At 39.6% G+C, this 15,968-nt stretch overlaps 1 protein-coding gene and 1 pseudogene across 4 annotated transcripts in view; both read right to left on the bottom strand.

Annotated features, from left to right (window-relative positions):
- The window catches only part of FAM228B (family with sequence similarity 228 member B), a 28,948-nt gene extending 12,986 nt beyond the window's left edge, over positions 1 to 15,962 (bottom strand). For 2 of the 4 annotated variants that reach the window (XM_014583876.1, XM_006167649.1), the window contains exons 1-5: positions 15,914 to 15,962; positions 15,020 to 15,154; positions 8,742 to 8,810; positions 6,006 to 6,197; positions 4,643 to 4,723 (exon numbers count right to left, since the gene is read on the bottom strand). In XM_014583876.1, the coding sequence (XP_014439362.1) occupies positions 4,643 to 4,723; positions 6,006 to 6,197; positions 8,742 to 8,810; positions 15,020 to 15,118 (441 nt within the window). In that variant the 5' untranslated portion in view covers positions 15,119 to 15,154; positions 15,914 to 15,962. Of the gene's footprint in view, positions 1 to 4,642; positions 4,724 to 6,005; positions 6,198 to 8,741; positions 8,811 to 15,019; positions 15,671 to 15,913 lie in introns of those variants that run through there. The other 2 variants (XM_014583877.1, XM_027767948.1) reach the window with 2 other exon arrangements.
- Positions 672 to 2,019, bottom strand: LOC102502254 (eukaryotic translation initiation factor 3 subunit E pseudogene; annotated as a pseudogene).
- Positions 15,963 to 15,968: the final 6 nt, after the last annotated feature.

Raw genomic sequence — 15,968 nt, forward strand, 5'->3', positions numbered from 1 at the left:
CAATGATTCTCAAATTATTTTAAGACTGTTATTTCCAAAGAACTTTTGTGTATATAGGCTAGATCTGTTGAAATTTACTATATTGGAAATAAAAACTGAGAATTTTTTGATTATTCATTTTTAAGTAACAGTAATGTCTATTATATTTAGCATATATTTTTTTAAATAAATATATTTTTTAAAAATATAGTGTGGGCCAGCCAGTGGCATGGTGGTTGGATAGCTGGATCCCACATGGCCAACTGCATGATTCAAGTCCCAGACCCTGCAGCTTGAGAAACAAGCCAGACTCACACAGGGCACATGTACGTGTGTGCCTAAAATCTCAAGAGAATTGAGGGGAGGGAACTGCAGTGCATTTGTGTGTTTGCCCAAACCCCTCCCATGAGAAGGAAGAAACGGAGAAGGGATTGCAGCGTAGTCATTCCCCCCAGGGAGTGATTTCTTGCTTTTTGTCTCTCTGTCTCTCCAGCGAGCACATGCCTTATAGCAAAACAAAACAAAAACTCTCCCAAAACAAAACAACCAAATCAATGAATTTTTCATAGTTTTCTCAATTTCTTTTGAACCACAGCCAATTTCATTCAACTTTTCCAAAATCCATACTCAATATATTGCTTCTAAAATGTATGTCACCATTTATATAATGATATTATTATTTCATATTCCTTTTATAGTTTTTTCATCCTTTCTTTACCGTTCTTCAGTAGAAGCCAGTCTTGAGTTGCCCAGTTAGGAGCCTCTGACCTGCTATTTTGATTAAGTTTCTTCTCAATATTCATGGCCAGCATCTGGCTTCTAAACGGAAGCCTTTTGGTCTTTTCAATCACTTGCTGATAGGGTGAGACTGCACTGTTACCCATAACCACATGACCTAATTTGGAATCAATCTGGGCATCCAATCTTGCATTTCTGATCATATTCCCAATCCACCTTTCAGCTTCTTCTGGAGTCATGTTCAGTGTATCTGCCAACATGTTAATGCTGATACACTGGTATGTGACCAAAGTCTCAAATATGAATAGACGAGCATTTTCAATAAAGTCCTCAAGAGAAGCCACCAAGAAGAAGTCATTTATAAGCACTGATTCACATTCTCAGTTTTTTCTGAGCTCCATCAAAATCAATGTTACATACAAGCATTCAATAAATTCTGTAATTGGGTCTTTCTATGTGTAAGACTCCTGCTGAGTAACTTTGACTAGATCTTTTAGCACCTGCCAGCGTTTTCGGACATCTTTGTTATGACTGCCATAGTCAAGTAGCGGAGAAGAGGTGAACACACTGTCTGAACTGCATTGAGGTGCTGCGGCTGGTAAAGAAAGAGCCCCGTAATATCATCACGGCCTTTAGGGTGAGGAAAACAGAGACCAGTGAATGAGCCATGTTCGCTGGTGAAGAGACTGGAGTGCAGGACTCACAGAATTGTTATCTACGATCTCTTTTAACCATGGAAGGGCTTCCATGGCTGCATCCCAATTCTGCATTAAGATTTCAGAGGCCAGTTTTCCCCAGAGTGAACTCAAAGCATTTCTATCTGTTGCTGGAACCAAAACTCTAAAAAAGTAAAGATACTCTGCTGCTCCTGAGTAATTTCCACATTCATATTGGAATTTTGCATACCTGTACAGTGTATCTAAATATTCTTGCTTAAAACCATGCTTGTTTACCAGATAGTCAAACAGCATCCGGCCATCCCTGGTTGACTGCATTTGCCTTGTAGTTTCTGGGTCTTCGAACATCTTCGCAATTGGTTCTGTTTCTGCCTGAAGCTGTTTCAGTTGTGCAGCAACTGTGGTTCTTTTTTCTCTCAAAGCATGAGGAATATCATCAGAATGAAGGTTTTTGTATACATCCATAGCAGAGTCTACCATGTTGGTATCACTAAGAAGGTCCAATTTCCCTTGTAACAGTTCTTTTTCATTGTGTCACCTTTCCAGAGAGAAATTCAAGGAGCAGAAAAACTAGATGACGGTCCAAAAAGTGAGCAATGCGAGTAGTCAAGTCGTACTCCGCCATCTTGCCAAAAAGCCATAGTTTTATCAGTTAAAATTCATTGGTCTGTCTTTATCTTTCAGTTGTTTTGTTTTTTTTTTTTTTAATTTTGCTAGAGGACATTCACTTGAGAGAGAGAGACAGGGGCAAAGTGATAAAGCAGCCTCCCCGCCCCAACACACACACACACACACACACACACACACACACACATGAATGGTCACAGCGCAATCTCTTTTCCATTTCTCCCTTTTTATAGGAGTTTGGGCATGCATGCACACATGCTCAGCGTGTTTCTCAAGCTGCCGGGTCCAGGACTCAAAACACAAAATAACCATGTGAGATATAGTCACTTTAACCAACATACCTCAGGCTGGCCCCTTCCTTTTGAATGAATGTCATTCCCATGCATGATTTTGTAACATCATGACATGGTTGTTTGGGAAAGAAACTGGATCACTGAGTTATACAAGATCTTCTGAATGTTTATATATTTCGTTATACAGTATCAAAGAATCACGATCACTAATATTAGTATTGATATCATTAGTAAAAATCTTGGGTAGTGGGGCTAGCATGTGGCATGGTGGTTAAGGTGCTGAATTCCCACATGACTGCAGTTCAAGTCCTAGACCTAGCGGCTTACTTTCTCACTTTCCCTCTCTCTGTGTGTGTCTCTCTCTGGTGAGCACATGTGCCCTATAGCAAATTTAAAAACAACAATAATGGGGGCCAGCAGGTGGCGTGGTGGTTAGGGCGCAGGACACTCCCACATGGCTGACCAGGGTTCAAGTCCTGAATCTGGTGGCTTGCTTCCTCACTTCCTCTCTCTCTCACTCTCACCCTCTGTGTCTCTCTCTGGTCAAATTAAGAAATAAATGAATGAATAAATAAAATAAAATAAATAATTATTTTTTAAAAACAATAATAATAAATAATAAATTAATAAAATAAATAATTTTTGAGAAGATTTTGCTATAGGATATGTGCGCTCACCAGAAAGACAAGAGAGACAGAGAGACAGAAAGTGAGAAATCACCCCCCCCCCCCCCGGGGGGGGCGGAAAAAACCTTCTCCTCTATTCTCCTCTTGGGATCTTGGGCACATACACACACGTGCCTGGCATGAGTTTAAGCCACCGGGACCAGGACTCAAACTGTGGTCGACTACATAGCCATTACACCATCTGCTGGTCCCAAATAAATAATTTTTTAAAAAGCCTTGGGTATTGGGGGCCAGCTCTGTGTCCCAAAGGTTAAGGCAGTTGGAGCCCATGTGACTGGCCTAACAGTTCAAGTCCCAGACCTGGCAGCTAGAGAAACACATATGCATTTATGCCCAGAACTGTGAAAGAAGGGAGAAATGGTGGAGAAGGGGTTGGTTGTAGCATGACCATTCCCTATGGGAAGTACTTTCTAAATCTCTCTCTCTGGCAAGTGCAGGTGCCCTCTAGGGATAAAAAAAGAGAGAAAACAAAAAGAAAAAAGAAAGAAAGAAAAACTTAGGCTTTCTGGACCACTTTCACACTTAGGATGGAGAATACGAGTTTTACAAAATTCAAATGTCTTGTGAAAGTTCACATGTTATCATTGGCAACAATATTGTCAGTAGTTTTCCTTGATGTGACAGACTTACTTCATTAATTTTCCTGAAAATGTCTGCCAAATACCCTAGACTTAATAACCATAGTTCATAAATCATTCTTTCAAGTAAAAATGGTGTTCTATAAAATATATACACATGTATATACACGTATGTGATATACATATATATATATGTAGACCAGTCAGTTCAAGCAGTTATACCATATATTTTAGTACACAGCAGAAGTGTTCTTTGCATACTTCCATTTCCTAACACAGATTTTTTTTTTTCTTTTAGAGATTTTGCTATAGGGCATATGTGCTCACCAGAGAGACAGAAAGTGAGAAATCATCCCCCGCTGGGGGCCAGGGTGGATGACCATGCCGCAATTCCTTCTTCTCCATTCTCCTCTTGGGATCTTGGGCACTCACTCACACACATATGCACACGTGTGCACACCCAGCCTAAGCTTGTTTTTTTGTTTTATTTTTGTTTGTTTGGGGTTTTTTGGAGAAGTTTTTGCTATAGGGCGCATGCGCTCACCAGAAAGACAGAGATAGAAAGCGAGAAATTACCCCCCCAGGGGGGGCGGCCACACCACAGTCCTTTCTCCTCTATTCTTCTCTTGGGATCTTGGGCACACATGCATACACACCCGGCATGAGTTTAAGTCACCAGGTCCGGGACTCAAACTGAGGTCAACTACATGGGAGTCCAGCAACATAGCCATTACACCAACTGCTGGTCCCCCCAGCGTAAGTTTTACTCAAACTGCGGCTGGCTATGTGGGAGGCCAGCGATGTAATCATGACACCATCTGCTAGTCCTAAAAGTCTAAGAAATTTTTAAACATTACTGAATACTCAATTATTATACAAGATTTGCAGAATTTACAGAGATTTCATTTACTTTGATCTTTTTGTTCCTTTCTAAGATATGGTGAAAAAAAAAACTACTCCTAAAATGTTACTGCATTTTTATGAATTTACTAAAGGACTACTCATATTAGGCTGCTCAGAACTAAACACATAATACCAAAATTAAAATAAAAAATCTACCCTACCTTTAGAAAATTAGGGTCCTCTTTGCTCATATAAAAAGGATCATACTCTTTTGGGTCATAATGTTCTATAAATACATTTCCCTATAAGAAGGAAATAAAACCATACATAAGAACAAGAAGTACACAGTTAATTTTGAACCTTTCAGAACTCGAGAGCCAAACACATGGTTTCATTGTCATACTTCAAAGTGGCATAAAAAAGAAATTCAAACGGGAAAATAAGACCATATTTGAAATTTAATTTATTCAAATTATAAATATTATAGTGATAGACAGAATCTACTTAATTAGCAGGATTTTAATAAAACCTATTGGAACAACACAAGATTTGGGAATTTATTTTTATATTCTAGTCAAATATCAAATCTCTTTTTTTAAAGTTATTCGTTCATTCATTTATTTATTCATTCTAAGACAGAGGCATCCCTAACAGGGTCTTTACAACACAGTCAGCCAGGATCACAGGCATGCACAGGGAAACCTCAGGACAGAACCAAGATCCTCCCATGAGACCTACCACTGTGGCGAGCCCTTAGATCTTTCAAAAATGCCAGACCAGCAGGTGGTATGGTGGTTAAGGCACTAGATTTCCATATGGCCAGCCACGGTTTGAGTCCCAGATTTGGCAGCTTGAAGATCATGCCAGGCATATGTGCATACATGCCCAAAATCCTGAAAGGAAAATGGAGGAGAGGGGATTGCAGCATGGCCATACCTCCTAGGGGTGATTTTTCAATTTTCCTTTCTGTCTCTCTCCTGTGAACACACATGCTCTATAGCAAAAACCTAAAAAAAAAAAAATAAAAAAATAAAAATTTTAATGCCAGAAGAACAAAAATATTTCATAGCTTTGCAAAGCAGATTTCAAAACAAAACAAAATGTTCTGAACCTATAGTCCAAATTTTTCAAACTGGTAAATAAAATGAATAATTATACGGGAAAAATAAAAATTTTAATATATACAGTTAAATCTATACCTAACTCTGCTCTTTCATCCTTTCCATATGCACTGTATTTAAGAATACTTTAGAGTGTAGATTGTACATATGTAGGGTGGGGAGGGCCAAGGTGTTTGTATGATTACAAATGAACAAAGACTACCATATTTCTAGGGGCCAGCAGGTGGCATGGTGGTTAAGGGTGCTGGACTCCCACATGGCTGACCATGGTTCAAGTCCTGGGCCCAGAGGCTTGTTTTCTCACTTTCTTCCTCGCTCTTCTCTCTCTTGCTCTGTCCCTCTCTGGTCGAATTAAAATAAATAAAGTTAAGTTAAGAAAAAAGTTACAAAACCAAATATTAAAAACAAAGATAACCATACTTCTTAAACCAGTTGAAAAAAGTATCAAATGATCTCCAAGTACCTTTTTATTTGCATGTTTTAAAAAACTGTCTAATTCCTCTTGTCTTCTTTTTGTAATCTCCTTATGTGAACAAACTTTCTCTACAATTCTCTTCTGGAGAGGGTCTGCCACACGATCAGCCCACTTTTTATATAACATCTCTTTTCTTCTTGTATTTAAGAAGTCATGATGTTGTAAATACTTATCTAGTTCCTGGTAAACAATGATTTAAAAGACAAATATATTATCCTAAAGATTTCTTGTTCAAAAATTTTCTAAAACTTAACCTTCATAAATTTAAATTATTCCTAAGAATAATCCACAAAGGCATTCATTACGTCAGTCACTGATTTGGCTTGTACTATGTGACACACTATCCTAGGAACAGGACATACACAGACAATTGAGGCAATATCCCTGCTTTCCTGGAGCAACAGTCTAAAAACAACATAAAAGGAGCAATATAGCAAGTCATATACACACATATGTCATACTACACATGAAGTAATTGAAGATACACTGATTTGGCTTGTACTATGTGACACACTATCCTAGGAACAGGACATACACAGACAATTGAGGCAATATCCCTGCTTTCCTGGAGCAACAGTCTAAAACAACATAAAAGGAGCAATATAGCAAGTCATATACGCACATATGTCATACTACACATGAAGTAATTGAAGATACACAGAAGAAAAAAAAATTAAGAGTCTTCAAAGATCTCCAGTTTGACAGTCCCTCAGAAAGTTAAATGAAATTCCCATATGACCCAGCAATTCCCTCCTAGGGCTAGCTCCAAAAGAATTAAAAACAGGGACTCACATAGAGACGTGTTCACCCATGTTTACTGCAGCATTATTTACAATAAACAAAAGATGGAAACAACCCAAATGGCCATCCATAGATGAATGTGTGAACAAAATGGTATATACATTTAATAGAACATTATTCCGCCATAAAAGGGAGTGGAGTTGATGCATGTTTAGAACATGGATGAACCTTGAAAACGGTTTGCCTAAGTGCAATAAGCTGGACACAAAAGAAAAACACACAAAAGGGTTTCACGTGTATGAAAAATCTAGGATAGGCAAAATTCATAGAGGCAGAAAGCAGGTTAGAGGTTGCTGGGGGCTTCAGGGAGGGGGAAGTAAGGAGTTACTGCTTCTAGAGAACAAAGTTTTAGTTCAGGGTGATGAAAAAGTTTGGAAAAAGTGATTGTGCGACATTGTGCATACCAAACTGCCTACTAAAAGTGGTTAAAATGGCTAATTTTGTCTGGTGTATATTCTACCACAATGGGAAAAAGATCCCAAAGCAGGAGGCATTTGGGCTGGGCCTTAAAGAATGAAGAGTTACCCAGGAAAAGGAGGGATGGTAGATAATGGGAAGGAATATTCTGGGGCAAGGGGGAACAAGAGCAAAGAGGCAGAAGTGTAGTACAAGTTGGTCCAAATGCCAAGTGGCCTGCAAAGATGACATTTGATTAGTGTAATTTTTAAAAAAGAATTATTTACTTAATTTATTATTATTATTTTCACATGAGTTTTGCCAGAGAAAAACAGAAAGAGAGAGAGAGAGAGAGAAAGCAAGCCACCAGATCTGGGACTTGAACCATGATCAGCCATGTGGGAATTCCAGTGCCTTAACCACCACACCACCTGCCGGCTCCCGGTTAGTGTCATTCTTACCAAAATTTTTCATCCACCTTTATACAGCAGATTAAATAGTATGATTACTAGGCTCAACATGATACTCAAAATAAAAAATATATATATTAATTACCTTGAGAACTGGGCCATGCTACTCTCTAACTTCAGGTCATGGCATATTTCAGCCATTCCCAATGACAGTCCTTTTTCTTTTTAAAGAACTCTAAAGAAAATTCTTAAAAAAGAAAATGGGTTTCCCATTCCAATATATAGTAACATTTTTTTTTAAGGTTTTTGCTATAGGGCACGTGCACTTGCCAGAAAGACACAGAGACAGAGAGACAGAAGGCAAGAAATCACCCCCAGGGGGGATGGCCATGCCGCAATCCCGTCTCCTCTGTTCTCCTCTTAGGATCTTGGGCACGCACGCACACGCGCCCAGTGTGAGTTTAAGCCACTGGGTCCGGGACTCGAACTGTGGTCGACTACATGGGAGTCCACGACATAGCCATTACTCCAACTGCTGGTCCCCCAATATTTAGTAACTTTACCTGGTGTTCTTGTCTCATCAGGTTCATCCGCTATAGTTAAACCATTGTTCTTACCTATGTAGACCTGAGTAATAATTGTGTATTCCAATAAAAGCTCTTAAGGATTAGCTCATTCATAGTGACTATAGAAATGTCACTAAAATAAAGGAACAAGTGAGTAGAGGAAACATCTTCTACCATATCTGTGAAGAAATCCACACAAAGTATAGGAAGAGAAGAAGTCTAGTAAAGCAGTCTAGACATTAATGAGTATTTTTAATTCTCTTTTCTTTATTTTTTTAAAGAATTATTTTATTTAACTTTATTTAGTTATCTATTTTAATTTGACCAGAGAGGGACAGAGTGAGAGAGAGAGAGGGAAAGTGAGAAAGCAAGCCACTAGGTCTGGGACTCAAACTGCAGTCGGCCCTGTGGGAGTCCAGCGCCTCTAACCATCATGCCACCTGCCGTCCCCTCTTTTCTGTACTTTCTAAAGTTTGTACAGAGTGCACTACATATAAAATGGAACAACAATTTAATTTTTAACTGAGACGCATTTTGTAGCCAATTCTTACCTTCATTACATAGTTTTCTCTATATAATATTGATTGAACAGCTGCATCAATATCTTCTTTAGCTAAAGCCTAAAAAGACAGAATTAAATATTGAAAATCAAATCTTGAAAAAAATTAAGTCAGTATTATCTGGACTAATTTTATGTAATAGACATATCCCCAAAAAGTTATCTTTAAAACTAGGTTTTTCTACTTCAAAACACATCATGTACTTTTTAGATTATTTGAATCTTTCTGCTTTTGGTAACAGCTCATTCTGAGACAGAAAAAGGAACTCAGCTCACAGACATTGCATATGTAAGAGTGGTGAAGACTTGCCTACCTTTTTTCATATCCCGTAAAATGTTTTTACCTTTATGGGTTAAAAAGAATACAGCCACCCTCCACTTGAGTCTTTTTGATAAGACAGTCTTGATTCTCTCTAGCTAAGACTGTATCAATGGTTTTACTAAAAACTTATTGCCACCTAAGGCAAACACCATGCCTAGATAAAATGCTGCTAGTTTAAAATAACAGAAGTTCTTAGAAAGCATTTATATTCAATCTCGTTTTCTTGTTTTTCCATAATGAATCTACCAATTTTGGTTTTGAAAATCTAACAAAAGCTGCAATACAAAACTGTAGATAAAATAAGTCAGAGAAACAAGTTATATTTTTATCCATAAATTTATAACTATATATGATACAAAATTCTAATCAAACAGGTGATTGGATTTTCTCAAAAGAAACTTTTTGTGAAATAAAAAGAAATTCTCTTAAAGTCTTATATTCATTTACTTAATTTTTCTATTATAATTGACAAATTATCTAAAAGACTGAAACAACTTTTCTCAGACAATATGGACTTAAAGGGAACTGGAATAAATTTATTTATCATTAATGAAGACTCTATCACTGTCAAATAAACATTAATGATAAATATTTTTATATACAAGTTACATTTTTTGGATTTAAGGCAACACACTCTTCAAAACTTAATTTTTTCCATTCTCATAACAAATATTCCATAATTAAATATCTGCCATAAAGTAAAGAAGTTTATGGGAACCAGCAGTTAGCGTAATGGCTATGTCGCTGGACTCGCACATAGTCAACCGCGGTTCGCGTCCCGGACCCGGTGGCTTCAAACTCACGCCGGGCGCGTGTGTGTGCGTGGCCAAGATCCTGAGAGGAGAATGGAAGAGAAGGGATTGTGGCGTGACCATCCCCTCTGGGGGTTGATTTCTCACTTTCTATCTCTATGTCTCTGTCTGTCTGGCGAGCGCACGCGCCCTATTGCGAAAACCTCTCAAAAAAAAGAAAAAAGTAAAGTTTATTTATAGTACAGAATTGCCTTTGAAATTATTCTCAAGTTAACTGTCAGTGGAAGTGGTTGTCTTTGGTCTTCCTACTGTTTTCCGGGGGTGGGGGGGTGTTGTTTTTGTTTTTAAGTTTATTTCATGAGTGCGAGCGATGGAGAGTGTGAGATGTTGACCACGTGGTTTGAGAGAAAGATAAGCACCTTCAATAGGGTCCTACATTGTAGTCCCAACTAGCCAAACCTATGGGGAACTGAACCCATGATCATCTATATGGATGCAACTTTGCTTGAGCAGCACATTACCACCAAGCCACTTCTCAGTCTCACTATTCTTGTTAAACTTTTATTCATTTATTTCTCCAAAGAGAGGGATACAGAAAGTGGGATGGGCATCCCCAACAGGATCTTCACATCATGATCTACCCCTGGTCTCAGCCGGCCCATATCACAAACAAATGAGCCAGACATGCTCAGGCGGTCCTAGGATATGAACCTAGGATCTTTTCCATGTGGGTCCAGTTGCATTACACTAACCACCACCTGGCCCAGTTCCTCTACTCTTGTTTCCAGAACAGATGAATACAATCTCATAATCTAAAAACTATCCTTCCCCATTAACACTCAAGGAAGGTAAGGTTCATTGAAGTTAAGTGACAACTAGAAGCCCAGAAAATCCTGAGCTCAACCAGAACTTAAATTTATATGTGTCTAACTCCAGTTCATTGTCTTGTCCTTTTTGACTCAGAGTTGGTAAGTCTATTCTTCTGGTAACTCTGTTCTCAAACAAGGTGGGTACTCAATTAATATACTAGACAAAAAATAAAAACAACAACATGAAGAAACAGCAAAGTGATGAAAAAAATAGGAAGAACTGGGAATTGATATTTGAACAAAGAAAACATCAGTGAATGAAATTTCAGGGATTTTTTTATGGACTTTTGCCTAAGAATAGACCTCAGTCAGAGCTAAAGAAGGTCTAAACCCCAGAGAGAAATATGCAGCCTTACTAGTTTAGGAATTAGAAGACAGAGTTTAAGACAATCACAAAATCTGAGCACCCTAAAGGAGAGAGCCACAGAAGGAATGCCATACATTTTGCAAATGAAATCTGACCAAATCTCTGGTAGACTCTTGAACTGCGCATATACGAAACAGACTTTGTGCAGCCCAAATAAACCTTAAAAAGACTAGTGATTTCATTTGCTGATAACTGCAGAAGAAACAAAATTTGGTTTGAATTTAGCTAAGTTAACATTCTGCTAAACCAAAAGCTCAATATTCTTCTGAGGAATACAACAGAATCCAGACCCTATAATGTCCAATATATAACCTAGAATTACTAGACACACAAAGAAACAGGGAAATATGATCAATATTTTTAAAAGGGGGCAATTAATGTAGATCTACTCTGAGATGGGCCATATATTGGAATTAGAAGGCAATCATTTTAGGATAGCTATTATAGCTGTGCTTAAAAAGTTAAAGGAAAATATGATAGTGAATGGATAGAAAATTTCAGGAGAGAAACAAACTGTGAAGCAAATGAACAAACATACAAACAAAAAACTGGGCCAGCTCCATGGCCTGTTGGTTAAGACAACTGGATCCCACACAGTTGACCATACGATTGGAGTCCCAGACCAGGCAGTCCGAGAAACACACTGGGTGTGTATGCATGCATGCATGCCCAAAATCCTCAAAGAAAGAAGACACGGAGAAGAAGGGATAGCAGAGTGACCATTCCCCATAGGGGGTGCCTCTCCCCATAAGAAAAAAAAAATCAATTCTTAAATTTAAAAAAATGTATTTATTTTTATTAATTAGTTAATTATTATTATTTTCAGTTTGACCAGAGAGAGAGAGAGAGGGAAAGGGAAAGAATAAGCCACCAGGTCTGGGACTTGAACTGTGGTCAGCCACATGGGAGTCCAGCGCCTCAATCACCACACTACCTGCCAGCCCCACAGTCCTTAAATTTTAAAAACAACCAGACCTCAGTGGATTTAACAGATCAAATATGACATTAAAACAGCCAAAGAACTTGAAGACAGATCATTAGAAATTCTCCATTCTCGACAAAGAGAAAATTGGAAAATAAAGAACAGAGCTGCAGTGATATCTGAGACAGTATCAAAAGATTCAACAGGCCCAGCTGGAGGTACATAGATAGTACTATACTTTGGGAGGCCTGAAGCTACATGAGAGGCACAGGTTCAGTTCCTGGACCAACATGAACACAATGGTGTGATCCTAGCTAATTAGGAGGCTGGGGCAGGAGGACTATAATACAAAGAGCCCCTGTTAAAAATACCTTTCTCTGTCTCCCCATTTTCTCACTCCTTCTCTCTCTCATAGAGGGGAAAAAAAAAAAAGGAAAAAAGATTTAGTAAATGGGTTATTAGAGTTGCAGAAGTGAGGACTGCAAGAATGGAGCAGAGGGACCAACACGTAGCATGGTGGCTAAGGCATTGGATTCTCCTATGGCCTACTGCAGTTCGAGGCCCAAACATGACAGCTTGAAAATCATGCCTGGCATTTGTGCATGTGTGCCCTAAGTCCCAAGAGGACAATAGAGAAGAAGGAATTGTGGAATAGCCATCCTCCCTGGACGGGTGATTTCTCATTTCTCATTTTCCCTCTCTCTGCCTCTCTCTAGCGAGTACATGCACTCTATGGAAAAACTTTAAAAAAAAAAAAAAAAAAAGAATAGAACAGATAAAGCTACTTGAAGAAATAATGGCTAGATGAGAACTCTCATTTTCAGACATGACAGAGCAACAGGGAACACCTGAAAAAACAACAAAGATAAAAAAAAAACATTTTTTAAGAAACTCCCTGTCCTCCTGCCCCAGCCTCCCAATTTGACACCAGGCAATAAAGAACAATGGTTCTGAAGAACAAAATAGCCCAGCTGCCCCCTGGAACTGAGCAGGGAAGCTGGGAGTCTGGGGAGACCAGGACAGCTAGAGCTCATGGGACAGACTATGAAAAGGAGACAAGAAACCCAGGGAAGGTGCTCTAGAAATCCAAAAAGCATCACCTCTGCAGAGTCCTCCTTCAGTCTTCAGTGGAGTGCTAAACACAGTATGCCTATGGGAAAACTACCCAAAGAAACTCTGGACAAAGAAACACCTAAAAAGATTGTGGCAGCTATCATATCCTTAATCCTTCCGTTTTAAGAGAAATGAAAGTGTATGCCATACAAAGACATGTACATGAATGTAACAGCTTTATTTGTAGTAGCCCAGAACTGGAAATAACCTCAATGTCCATCAACATGGTAGACAAACTGGAATATGTCCATGTAATGGAATAGTGTTCAGAAAAAAATGCTGATACATACATGTATAAACTGCAAAATAACTACGCCACGTGAAAGAAGACAGACGAAATGAAAAGAATACATACCCTAAGATTACAACCGTATAACATTATTTAAATACAACTAGATGAGAGTGCTGGCAAAGCAGTGTCTTCCTGAGAGGGCTGGGCAGGAAGGGATTTCCAAGGGACACAAAGATGGGGAAACTGGGAGTATCAAATATGTTCATTATTTTTATTGTGGTGATGGTTTCACATGTGTACACATATGTCAAAACTTTCCAAATTGTACACTTCACATAAATGTAGGTTGTTGTATATCAATTATACCTTAATAAAATGACAGTCTAAAAATAATACAATATATCAAAATGTGGGTGATACAACTAAAGCAGTGACTCAAGAGAAACTTACAGCTTTGTTACATTGGTAAAAGGATATAATTAATGACCTGTGTTTCCATTTAAAGAAGCTAAAAAATGAAGAGCAGAGTGAAAATCAAAGTAAATACAAAGTACAGTGAAGAGAATAATTTAAAAAGAATAAAATTGAAGGGACCAGCAGTTAGCGTAATGGCTATGTCGCTGGACTCCCACGTAGTCGACTGCGGTTCGAGTCCCGGACCCGGTGGTTTAAAACTCACTCCAGGCACATGTGCGTGCGTGCCCAAGATCCCGAGAGGAGAATGGAGGAGAAGGGATTGTGGTGTGGCCATCCCCTCAGGGGGTGCTTTCTCACTTACTGTCTCTCTGTCTCTCTCTGTCTTTCTGGCGAGCACACGCGCCCTATAGTAAAAATCTCTCACATACACAAAAAAAAAGAATGAAATTGAAGACAAATAGAAATGATAACATACAGTCATGTACTCTACATAATAATGTTTTGGTCAACAGTAAAACACATTATGACAGTCGTACCAGATTTTAACACAGGGCCAGTTTCCTGGCACAGAGATAATGTTCTTCTCAAAAGAGGCCAAATCCCACAAGGTAATCACAGTTCAAATCCTCAGCCAGGTTAGCCTAAAACACACCCAGTGCATGCACTGAGTCCCCTAAAGGCTAGAGCACTAGAAGGGGATTGCCGTGTGACCAGACCCTGTGGAAGGTGCTCATTTCTCTCTCTCCCTCATGCTCACATGGGTGTACCTATACTCTATAAATAAAGTAAAAATAATCTTTTAAAAGATTATAATAGCCTGGGGTCAGCAGATGGTGCAATAGTTACATCACTGGACTCCCACATGGCCAACTGTGGTTCAAGTCCCAGACCTAGTGACTGGAAACTCACTCTGGGCACATGTGCAAGCACACCCAAACTCCTAAGAAGAGAATGGAGTTGAGAAGGGATCCACCGTGGGGGGGGGAGTGATTTCTCACTTTTTGTCTGTTTGTCTCTCTGGCAAGCACAGGCACCCTATATCAAAAATCTCTCTTAAAAATATTATAATAGGCTACATCACATAGCCTAGGTATATAGTAGGCGAAACAATCTAGGTATGTGAAAAAATATTATGTTCTTATGTTCCCGTAAGGAAACTGCCTAACAATGCATTTCTCAGAAAACAGTTACTAAGCCATGCATGACTACTTTTAGCACAAGCTACTTCTCATGGTAACTATCCACATAAAAACTTCAAAATGCCATACTGTTATACCTCCATAAAACCAAGTGGCTGTGGTTTCAACCATTCTTTTGAGCTCTTGAGTTTAGGAAGTGTGCCAGTTTTCACATCAGCATTGTCTACACTGTCCATTGTGGTCGCCAGTAAGAGCCCCTGGGGGGAAAAAAACTAAGAAACAAGTTTATTTAGTAACGAAAGTTCACAATTATCTTATTTTCTGTTAATACTTGGAGGCCATCATGGCCGAGTGGCTAAGAGAGCCCAATCTCAGAGAGCTGACTGTAGTTTGAATCCTGACTCTGCAGATTTGAAAAAATACATCAGGGGCACGCAGGTGGGTGAGTGCGTGCGTGCGTGCGTGCGTGCGTGCGTCAGTGGGCACCTGCCGCAAGTCCCAAGAGGATGTAGAAGAGAAATGAGGAAGATGGCATGTAACCAAACCCCACTGGGGAATGCTTTCTCCTTCTGTGTGTGTGTGTGTGTGTGTGTGTGTGTGCGTTTCTAGTCAGTGCTTGTGCCCTCTGATAATTAAAATTTTAAATGTCGATACTTGTGACCTTGAGAGAACTTCAAACCGATTCGCCACTCCAACAAGGACCTTCGCCAGAGCCTCCTGATGTCTTCAGGGCCAGCCTCCTTTAAGCAGGAGAGATTCTCCGTGCATTAAACCCCCGCCCCCGCCCCCTTTACTCTCCCTTGGAGAGGCTCTCCACTCCTACAAGGTGAGCCCACCGAGGCGGTGTAGCGAGTTCAGCCTGGCCTCTAGCAGCAGTGGCCGAGAACAGGATAGGGAGGGGTTCAGCTTAGACAGGGAAGACAGACATTCTCAGACGAAGCTTGCAATCTCCAAGCCCTAAGGCCCAGCGCCCTCCCCAAAGCCTGCATCAGAGGGAGAAGCCTTCTCTGGAGACAGCGCCCCTTGCAGACCTCCAGCACCGACTCCAGCCCCCTCGCGGACGCTGCGTGCGCCGGACCGCCACCG

This window comes from Tupaia chinensis, unplaced genomic scaffold (genome assembly GCF_000334495.1).
Source record: "Tupaia chinensis unplaced genomic scaffold, TupChi_1.0 Scaffold144952_1, whole genome shotgun sequence".
In the NCBI taxonomy this organism is placed as follows: Eukaryota; Metazoa; Chordata; class Mammalia; order Scandentia; family Tupaiidae; genus Tupaia; species Tupaia belangeri.